Source organism: Centroberyx affinis, unplaced genomic scaffold, assembly GCF_046629955.1.
Source record: "Centroberyx affinis isolate AG114_WGS23_722 - 3 ecotype Tasmania unplaced genomic scaffold, CSIRO-AGI_Caff_v1 ptg002767l_1, whole genome shotgun sequence".
Classification (NCBI taxonomy): domain Eukaryota; kingdom Metazoa; phylum Chordata; class Actinopteri; order Beryciformes; family Berycidae; genus Centroberyx; species Centroberyx affinis.
Window position 1 is genome coordinate 391,006 of NW_027280927.1, and position 10,964 is coordinate 401,969.

Here is a 10,964-nt window from a genome sequence, read left to right on the forward strand (position 1 = left end):
TAGAGCTTCTCCATTAAGGAAGCGGCTGTGAGGGAAGGAAGTCACGTCCGGCATTTCATTTAAACTTTGCCGACGGAGTGGAGACAGGAGATGGATGCTCCTGCCTAACCAACGGGAGCCACTTTAATTACCATCCTTATATTAACATCAAGAGGAAGTGACGGATGCACCCCGCCTGCCTCACACACACACACACACACACACACACACACAAATAAGAGCTATAAATTCACAAGGCAAGGGAACAGTAGATTTGAAGGACCCAAGAGCAGTGACTGTCTGTGTGTGTAAATACATGCATGTCTGTGTGTGTGTGTGTGTGTGTGTGTGTGTGTGTGTGTGTGGAGCGTAGGGGTTCCAACACCTTTCCTTAGTTGAATCTTCACTGCTGGGGAGCCTAAGACACGGCCCCGCATGCCAACACACACACTCCAACAGCGAGTCAGTGGGCTGTAAAATTAAAACGTCCTTTCTTCGGCAATCCCGTTGTTTTGCTTATACGACACTCTCTTACATAATGATAATAACAACAGTCATAATGGGCCGTAACTCAAAAACGCATTTTGGAGGCGGGGGTGTAATAGAGGAAGCAGGTGAATGTGCGGGGAGCAGAGGCTCTGGTGGAGGTAAATGGGCTCGACCACAGAGCGCTGTCTGGAGACACACAGCAGCTGAAATTGGACTGAGGACTGTATTAAAAGGTACAAGTGGGGGGTACTGTGTGTGTGTGTGTGTGTGTGTGTGTGCAGGTCTCGGACTGCAGTTTGGGTGGGGGGGAGCGGAGGCGCGGAGGTGAATCAGTGAGACCGCGGGTGTAAATTACGTGCGTTACGGCCGTGCCGACTGACAGCGGCTCTATTGAAGTCAACCAGCTGAGACAAATAAAAGGTGGCTGGAGGTCAGGCAGACCTCTACTCCCACAATCCCCTGCTGCTGCTGCTGCTGCACGCACAGAGGGACGGCGGCCCAGAGAGAGTGGGCTGATTCACCTCAGTCCAGACAACATTTGCACTCGCATAGATGCATCTGAGCCATGAATACAGGGGAAATTACACTGCGATGAGTCAGACACACACACACAGGAAAAAAAAGGAAAATTCCACCCTCGGATCCTCTTCCACTGTTAGATCTCATCAGTCTGTGATGTTCAATTCATTCCAGGAGTGTTATAATTAACTTTTTTGGCGAACCCACTTTCCCTCAGCCTGCCTCGTCCACGTCTACCACAATTAGTGATTTCCTACGTTTCCCAGAATGCCTTTCGACAACCCCCAGATAAGGGGAGTGAACTTGTCACATTTGGATGTTGGTTATAGGTGTACGGTGGAGAGAGCGATAGCGTTACTTAGCGATAGCAATAGCAGAGCGAGAGTTTTTTTTTTCCAGCTGAGAAATAGTGAGTCGTGTCTTGTGGCTGCATTGCATTCTGGTCTATTGAGGCGACTGTGGGTGGAGAAACTGGTCTCTTTAGCAGTTCAGACTTGGGCTGTAGCACAGGGACACACATCTTCAAATGAATGGTTTTCCATAGTGTTCAACCAATGTGGATTTTTGAAGGCCACTACTGATATTTTTTAATCGAAGCTGATGAATGCAAACATTTTTTCTTTTAATATCTCTGGATTTGTGGGCATTAAAAATGGTCAAATTCAAAGTATTAACTGTTTCCCCCAGAATTCTCTTCTTGTCAGAGTGGAAAAGCCTCTGAAACATTTGGAGCATCATGGGACACTAAAACTCTCCACTGAAACCCAGATAAAACTGTTTTAGTGTCAGCAGCTCTTTAAGCCAGAATGACGCACCACACCTATTCGATAGATAGATAGATAGATAGATAGATAGATAGATAGATAGATAGATAGATAGATAGGGCCGATATCTCGCTCTAATCCCAATTTTCCAGTAGTCAGACAGCAGATGACACTGAATCACTTCATTCTGCCGCTGCCAAGTTCGAAATTCAAATTCAAATACATTTCTCACCTTACTATGTCCATGGCCTGATAGATGATTTCTGATTGGTCGACCCCTATGACCTGCTTGGCCCCGGCTCTGGCGGCGAACATGGACAGTATGCCCGTCCCACAGCCGACGTCCAGCACCACCTGCAGGACGGGAGGGGGAAACACATCTTTACACCAGAGAGGTACCAGAGCAGGAGAGAGCCGAACACTTTCTGCCAAAGCTCGTATCGGCAGGTTCGTACCGTCCGCCACCGGTCTAAGATATCACGTTTGGCTGTGTTGCATTGTGGGAAAGCGTCTCCATCTCCTGCTGGTTCATTACTGGATGTTTTCACCTCTGTCTGTCTGTCTGTCTGTCAGCAAGATTTCTCAAAAAAAAACGGATTTGGCTGAAATCTGGCGGACAGATCCCTCTTGGTCCAAGGATCAGGTGATTAGATTTTGGTGATTATACAGAGCCGGGATTTCCGCCATTAGACACTTTTCATTTTTTTAGTCCTAACTGCTATGCTGCATTCATGTGCTGGTGGGGAAGTACGACATTCGGGACTTCCAAGTCGGTTGCTAAACAGCAGTGTTGCGTTCACATCCTATCTAACAAACAAACCGTTACGGAGGCTGCAGCTTTGAAAGTTGGAGAATTGTTCCGTGTTTGTGGAGGTTTGCCATCTATCGAGTGCTTTCTAGTTGCCTTTGTTTCTCCATGCTAGCATCTCACGGTCCACATTTCTACACGGATGGTTCTCGGCTTTGTGAGCTTGTTAGAAGATTGCTGCACTTTCATGACCGATCCCACGCGGCTTCTACATCTTCAGAGTCGCCGCCGCTGTTGTTGTTCTGAGTTTTTTGGTCAACACTAAGTAAACAAACAATACATCGCATTGATTACGACTGTGTTTTTCTATTTTAGGAAAGTTCGACTGATTATACCGCTCCTCCCACTGTTCCCTTTGTCATGTTTCTACTCCCCAATCTCCACACACCTCTCCGTTCCCCCTCGCTCCACCATTTTCTACTCCTCTGCCGCATTTCTGTGCCCTTACCCGTCCTTTTTTTTTTTTTTTTTTTTACCCCCCCCCACCCCTCCCCCTTTTACTTAACATTATCAACAAAAAAAAACAAGAATATCCTGTTCTGTACCCTGTCTGCTGGTTTCCCTCAGAAGGTGACACCTCCATCTCTGCTGCAGCCCCCCCCCCCTTCCCTCTGACAGGAATAATGTACATTCCCCCCCATCACCTGCTGCCTCACGGTCCTACACAACCCTGCCTCCCTCCTCCACGGTCTCATCCTAGCACTAACCAGCAGCCGCCCATATAATGGATGGTCATGATACAGGCCACTGCCTCTTGCAACTGACGGCAGCGGGGGGGCGGGGGGGGGTTGGTGGTGGTGGATAGCGTGCGTCTGTTATCAGCGCTCTGCAGTCGACACCCGAGCGGCGCTACGGCAGCTAATAAAGTCACACTGTGTTTTAAATCAGACGCAATCACCTTATTAATGCCTTTTCCAGCAAAAACGCACGCTCTCAATAGGTTCGGCTATACGTTAAAGCAGCTCACACACACACACGCACACACACACACACACACACACATCTGTTTGCGTACGTTCGGCCCGTCTCACCTTGTCTTTGAACACTTCCGGGTTGCGGTACATGAAGTCGCGGTAACTCTCCGTCCGCACCTTATCCTGTGAAGAGAATGATGAAAATTTAAGAAGAAGAAGAAGAAGAAGAACAACAACAACAACAACAGCACTAAAAAAGAGGTGAGGAGCCTGTTTTGGGTCGTAAGAACTGAAAGCGCAACTTTTCCATAGGAAATAATAAAAAAACAGTGCCAGGTCTTTGATGGACACAGGGTCTAAGAATTGTATCTATATTTTCCAGTAATATACTGTACATCTACTGTACTTCCTTGTGTGAAATCACTACTAAAAATGATGGAAAACACAACAAAATGAAAACATACTGCAGTGTTTCTAGGGTAAAGAGAGGTGTAATAAGTCCACAGTCCAGTCATCACCATTTCCATAGCTTCTTACAGAAGCTGGATAAGACTAGAAGATTATTTTAGTCTTAACAGTATCTTTCCATCAGCACGGAGCGAATGCTGTTGAATGAATGCAGAGGAAACATTGTTCTATAAAAGAATCCACTCAGCTATCACTGGTTGAGAGTCTGACTCGGGATAAATCATATCAGTATTGTATTGGGACCAGGGCATGTAAAGCTGTGTCTCTGGAGGATCAGATGGCATCAGATCATAAAGAACGTTCTGCATGCAGCCAGGAGCTGCAAACATCAGTGATCTGCGGGGGATTCTTGGCATTTCATTCTCTGAGATTTAGGAACAAACCGGATGGATAAATACGACTGGAACGGACTCTGATCTTTTTCTAGTGGAGGTCCAGTCGGGACTCGCTAATTAACCTGCCAATCAAATCTGCCCACAAAACCCCCGGCACCTCTTTTCCATGGGAAAGCCTTCTGGAAAAAAAAAACATCTAGGGCGATCCATCGGCAAATAACAGTAACATGCCATAATGTGAGATACAGTTGCTTCAGATGAAATTAGAAACCTAAATTAGTATTAAATGAATATGGAGTTTTTGAAGGCAGATACCAAGATTGTTGGATTGAAGCTGCAAAGAGTAGTGCTGATATTTATTATCTTTAAGTTTGACTATTTTCATGCCCAAAATTCAAGAAAATGACAGCGTTTCTCCCCAAAATGTATTCTTGTCAGGATGGAAAAGCCTCTGAATCAGCATTGGGACACTAAAACTCTCCACTGAAACCCAGGATAATACAGTTCTTAAGTGGGTTAACAGATCCTTAAATCAGGCTGAGGCAGGTTTCACTGCAGGTTTCACAGACTGAAGTTGTCGAGTAAAACAATTTCCTCACTTCCATCATATCTACAGTGGATGACACCGATTGATTTTTATTAAAAAGGCCAATATATCGGTCTAATCCTATTCAATACAGCAAGATGCATTGACACACTGCAAAACCCTCTCCATCTCAACAAGGCATTTAGTCTAGTATTGAGTCCTGAAATCAGAATTTTCTCATAATAAGTGAACAAATCTGCCAGTGGGGTTTGATAATTCCACTTGTTTCCAATGCAAATCAACTTGTTTCAAGAATTTTGTAGAATCAAGAGTCATTTTCTGGAAACAAGTGGAGTTATCTCTCCTCGCTGGCAGGATTTTTCTCTTGTTTTTACGAAAAATAAGACGTGAAGGCTGAACATGAGACTAAATGGTTAAGATGGACGTTTTTTTTTTTTTTGCAGCGTAGCAAAGGATCAAGCGGACCGAACGGGAGCGAGCTTTACAGGAGAAGGTCACTAGTAGTAAGCGGACTGTTTCGATTCAGTTGAAATTGAAGTGACAAAGAAGTAAAAGAAGCAACTCGGAAAGCGTGACATCCTCTTTTCTCTTTCATACTCTCTCTCTCTTTCTCCCACACGCACACACACACACACACACATTGCGTCAAAGGTGATGCACTTTATGGCAACCCGTGAAAGAGTTTTGACGACGTTCTACCGCAAAGCGCTCACGTGTCCGCCGCCCCCCCCCCCCACCCCCTCCTAAGGGGCGGGGGGGGGGGGGGGATGGGGCTGCTGCGATGGGAGTTTACAGTCTGACGCATACACACATGACGCAAAACTTAACAGTCGCTTGGCACCAATCAGAACGGGGCAAAAAAGGAATATGTCTAAAGCACTGCGGTAAGTGGAACAGGAAGGGAGGAGAGAGAGAGAGAGAGAGAGAGAGAGAGAGAGAGAGAGAGAGAGAGAGAGAGAGAGAGAGAGAGAGAGCTGACCACCCCCCCCTCCCCTGCTAGCTGACACTTAAAGAGTTTTCAGCGTTTTAAGCGGTGTAAAAAAAAAAAAATAATTCCTACACCTCCAGCGTTCCGCCGGTGTTTCACATGAGAGCCCCCCCCCCTCCACACCCCCCCACCCCCCACCACTCTTATTGCTGATTTGTCACTTTATGAGAAAGCGTCTTGTACTCAATATCAATGTATGCGCAGGGACGATCGTTTTCATTTACATGCTACATCGAATCTTTTTAGCCGAGTGCAGAGACTTCAGCGCCTTGGGGGGTGGGGGGGGTGTGTGTGTGTGTATGTATGTGTGTGTGTGTGTGTGTCAGTGTCAGACCTTCAGCATCTCCTCGTGGATGCCGTGATGGCCGTAGGAGCCGAAGTAGGCCTCGTCCTCGTCCTCCCGCAGCTCGGCCACGGCGCCCGGGTTGCCGGGTCCCCTGCCGCTCCCCCCCGCGTTCAGGACCAGACCCTGGGCCAGCAGCCTGCACACACACACACACACACACACACACACACAAGAGGAGCGTCTGCTGTTAACATCTCATCGGCCACAAAGCACACACACACACACAACCTTCATGCAGGACGTAGCAGTAAATGGAGGGGATGGGAGGCATTCATCTTTCTCTCTCCCCCGCCCCCCCCCCCACCACCACCACCTCGCTCACTCTTTCTGTATTTTTCCCTTATTGCCCCCCCTGCCTCCCCTCCTCACTTTAACCTCCATGCTGCAGTGGAATTTTCCCTTCCCTCTTTTTTCCCCCACCTCTTCCCTTCCTCCAAACTTCTTCCTCCACCATGTAGTTGATGCCCCCCTTCCTGCAATACTGGGGTTCACTGTTTCCCCCTGCTGGTTCCTGGACGGCGGTGCAGGACGTGGCTCTCACAGCACAAAACTCTCCACCAAATAAGATTGTTTAAAAAAAAAAAAAAAAATTCACTTCGACTGACTTGAGCTTGTGCAGGTCGTCCATGGCTCTGGCCAGCGCCTCCTCCGAGCGGCAGGCTCTTTCCTCGGCGGCCTGGGCCCTCTGCAGCAGTGCATCATGGGACTGGTCCCCGGACGAGGGGCCCGCCGACGGCCCCGACCCCTCGCTGCCACACAGCTCCTCGGGGTCTGGCAGAGAGAACAGACAGAGACAGACAACATATGAGCTGAACGGAAAGGGCCACGATGTGTGAAATCAGACTGAATGTATTCATATTTCCCAGTGAGTCTCCATACACTAACTTCTGGTTGTCACTTTAAGGCCGAGCAGCAACGTCACAAAATGATATTTTTCACTGTATGTACGGTTAGGGTTCGGCATAAGGTCTCCAGAGAGAGTAAAGGAAAAATCCACCCAATAACACATTAACACTGTTAAACAATGAGAGAATGTTATAGGAATGATTGTTCTGCCTGTTGACTATTCAGATGTTTAAAGGAGAAATCCACCCTAAAACACTTTAACACTGTTAGAAAAACAGCTAGTGGTGATGTACTTTGCATTTCTGGGCTCGTTTTTTTGTTTGGTGTATTTATTGTGCGTGATTAGGGTTCATGTCAGGTTTATAATCACATTTTTAGGAGAAAGTTAGTCAACAGTTTTAGCTTTGCAGCTTGGCCACAAGGCTTTCAGTCACATCACAACATATGGGATGGACAGTTGACTGGTCAGATCAGCAGGCCAACTAGTGGCCTGAGCCAATTGTTCCTTTTTAGCTTTGGCCAATCGGCCAATCAGAATCAATAGGGACGGGACGATCTGCTTATCTCACAATACGATTCGATACGTGATATGGGGTTCACGATGTAATAAACAAAAGTTTTATGACAACAAAGTCTGACTGTGCAGAATTATGTTTATTTCTGAGACACAAATCTTTCTAGCGATGGCATTGACTCGAATGTAAACAATTTAAAAATGTCATTACAGTGACAATAATATAATTTGGATGGATACAATATCACCAGTCATTTTTCTGCCCCACGTTACGTATTGTCACATTTTTGTGTATTGAATTTCAATATATGGTCCCATCCCTAGACTCGAGTATTGAACAGATCTGTGTAGTGAAACTCGATGAACTCCGGACGGGACGTCCTGTACCTGTCTGCAGCAGCGGGTCGTCCTGCAGCACCGGCCGCAGGAAGGCCTCACTGTCCCAGGGCGGAGCGGCGTCCGGCAGCCCGGTCAGGCTCGCCGCACTGCAGCTCTGAAAACACACAGGTGGAAAAAAAAAAATATTTACATTGTACCTAATCATTTTAAATTTTATTTCAGTTATTGGAAAGGAAAAAATTCAGCTACTCTTGGATGGATGCTCTTCAAAAAAACTTTAATTGATGCAGTAAGTTTTTCTGAAGATCATCCATCAGCCTCCACTTTTTCCTTTTCCAGTTATTTCCAGTTCAAGCACTTTGGTTTAAAGACAAAGTTGCGACATTTCTTCTTCTTGTACTTCAGTTATGTAAGCTTAGCTTTTTCCAATGTTTTTTTCTGGATGAAATTTAATGATCCCCATTGACAAAAAAAAAAGTATCATTGTAGAAGCAGAAAATAGGACGTAGTAACGGATATAAATACGGATGGAGCATATAGAGGGTATAAACATAATGTGAGTGAAAATTACAACTGATAGAACAAATAGAGGGAAAAACATATGAATTTGACAATATGAAAATGTATGCAGCTTGTGAAAAATGTGCATTGTTGACTAATACATTAAATTATTAGAATTCCATTACATTTAGCTGAAGATTAAGTCTGCTGATGATATTGATAGTTACACAGTAAGCAAGTCAGACCCGATTTGTAAAATATAAGAATGAGAAATGCACTGACTGTGGAGCGGATGAAGTTGATCATCTTTATGTAGCCGTAGTCGTCCAAATCTGATGAGGAGAGGAAGGAGTCGGTCATTCTGCCACAACACAAATCTGCTGGTTCTTGTGTAAAATACACAAAGGCATAAAGCAGATGAGTGACTGTACTTACTGTGTCTTCTTATCACGTCCACCAGGTTGACTTGGTGCTCAGCTGTGCAGTGCTGCAGAGTGTTAGATACTGAGTTCAGCAACCTGGACGAAACAGGGAACAACATGCGAGCAGTTAAGATCAATTAAAGGATCTTGTCTGTATTATAATATGGCTGCAATATGGGCATTTTTAGAGGGAATGCCTTGTGTGGTCCTCCAGTGTAGATTTATTAATATTTTAGACTTTTATTTCTCAGCCCTCTGCTTTTGAAACTTTGGTTGAAAACTTCAAACTTCAAAAAAATCTGATACAGCAGCTGTCATGTTGATTTGAGACAAACTGGAAAGAGCAGTATGGATTTTTTTTTTTTTTACTCCTCTATGACAGTAAACTGAATATCTTTGGGTATCCACATTTTTCACCATTTTCTGACATTTTATAGACCAAACAACTAATCGATTAATCGAGAAAATAATCGACAGATTAATCGACAATGAAAATAATCATTAGTTGCAGCCCTAATCTGATTCCACTAATGGCTTAGCTGATGAAGACTGTACAGTTGACAAAATGTACTTATTGTAAGTTTGTATTATTTGCATTACTGTAGTTTGTAACTTTGTATTTAAAAGAAAGAGGGCTGTGGTCTTGTTTGAAGGTTTTGAAGTTTTCCCCATCAGTTCCACCGGTCAGCTTCATCTCACCTGTCACAGAACAGGCAGGTGATTGGCTGTCTGTCTGAGCCGTCCTCCTCCATGCACTGCCACTGATCTTCATCATCATCATCATCACCGCTGTCTGAGAGCTCTGGCATGTCTTCAGCAGCTCCATCATCACCTGGCAAAGCAAAGTCTTATTCTCATTACTTCTAACAGCCACGAAGCTAGAGTCAGTTCAGCAGTTTCGATATGACTCTGGAAGTTGTAGGTTTATAGGAAGTCTAAAGTTTCCTTTGGTCTACCTTCGTCAGATAAATTAGCAATGCCACCCGGTACCGTTACAGCTAAAGGCTGCTCACACATCGCATAACGCACTGAAGATAGAAAACATTATCTACATATGTAGCACAAATTAGCATTATCCAAAACAGAGCTTGCATTTTTAACGCCATCCTTTTCTTTTGCTTTATATTTGCTATTTACAACACTCACGTGGGTCTGTGTATTCCGCCATGATGTCGCCTTGGTTTCAATGGTTTCAATAGACTTCCGGGTGACGTTTTGTTTACGTCAGGAAGGAGTGGCGCGTTCAGAAGCGGCACTTCCAGACAATCACCACCAGATGTCGCCAAATGTTAGTTTATGATAAGTCTGGGTGCTGCTGCTGATCTGCCTGATCTGGCCAAAGCATGCAGTGTCTTTAGCTTTTAATTAAGCAATATTACACGAGAGGGTGAGCTCCTCGGTCCTGACCGCATCACTGTCGTGCCAATAATGACGGTAAAGATCACCCTCTCGTGTAATATTGCGATTATACAACGGTTACCAACAAAATAAAAGATATAATCAAAATGTATTCATATTGTGGGGCAGTTCGCTCTCAAAATAAAAAACATTTTGCTAGTGTTATCTCCGTTTCCCTGGCAATACATGGCGTCTGACTAATAACTGGAAAACAATCAGTCACGCCAGTAGACTCCTATGTAATGAAACCTAGTTTACTACTCCAGCAAGTAGGCCGACCCTTAGTAACGACCTAGCAACAGAGACGATTTCTAGTCCCTAGTTTAATGGTTGAGTCAGCCAGCCAACTTGAGCTAAGTTAATGCTTTCTAGAGATCGTGGGATTTCCCAAACTGAATAAATACCACACATATAAACACAGAACTGCCTTGCTAGCTCAATCTTGTTGTAACTAAGATATCTGCTGAAAAAAATAATTTTTCCATGGACAGATTTAGCTACTACGTCCGCGAACTTCACATGTATTTTTAAGCTAACGTTAGTAGCGCCGTGTCACCGACTCACCGGCACAGCTGATGGAGGATGCCAGAGCGTCTAGTAACATCAAGGCTGAACAGAGTTAACGTTATATTTAAATATATTGCATGATAATATATGGCGGAGTAATATTTAGTGACGAGCACGGCTAGGTGTGCTGTCATGCTGATTTGATCACGTTCTAAATGTCTAGTTGACCAATCAGATTGCTTGGTCGGAACTACCTGTTGTATAAATATATTTATGGCAT

General features: G+C 44.9%; 1 protein-coding gene across 1 annotated transcript in view; it reads right to left on the reverse strand.

Moving 5' to 3' along the window:
* The window catches only part of prmt3 (protein arginine methyltransferase 3), a 66,004-nt gene extending 56,035 nt beyond the window's left edge, over positions 1-9,969 (reverse strand). Inside the window, exons 1-9 of the mRNA XM_071535812.1 lie at positions 9,926-9,969; positions 9,479-9,611; positions 8,793-8,875; positions 8,640-8,689; positions 7,905-8,010; positions 6,763-6,928; positions 6,146-6,293; positions 3,591-3,656; positions 1,984-2,105 (exon numbers count right to left, since the gene is read on the reverse strand). Coding sequence (XP_071391913.1) covers positions 1,984-2,105; positions 3,591-3,656; positions 6,146-6,293; positions 6,763-6,928; positions 7,905-8,010; positions 8,640-8,689; positions 8,793-8,875; positions 9,479-9,611; positions 9,926-9,947 — 896 coding nt within the window. The 5' untranslated portion in view covers positions 9,948-9,969. The remainder of the gene's footprint in view (positions 1-1,983; positions 2,106-3,590; positions 3,657-6,145; positions 6,294-6,762; positions 6,929-7,904; positions 8,011-8,639; positions 8,690-8,792; positions 8,876-9,478; positions 9,612-9,925) is intronic.
* Between the last annotated feature and the right edge of the window lie 995 nt (positions 9,970-10,964).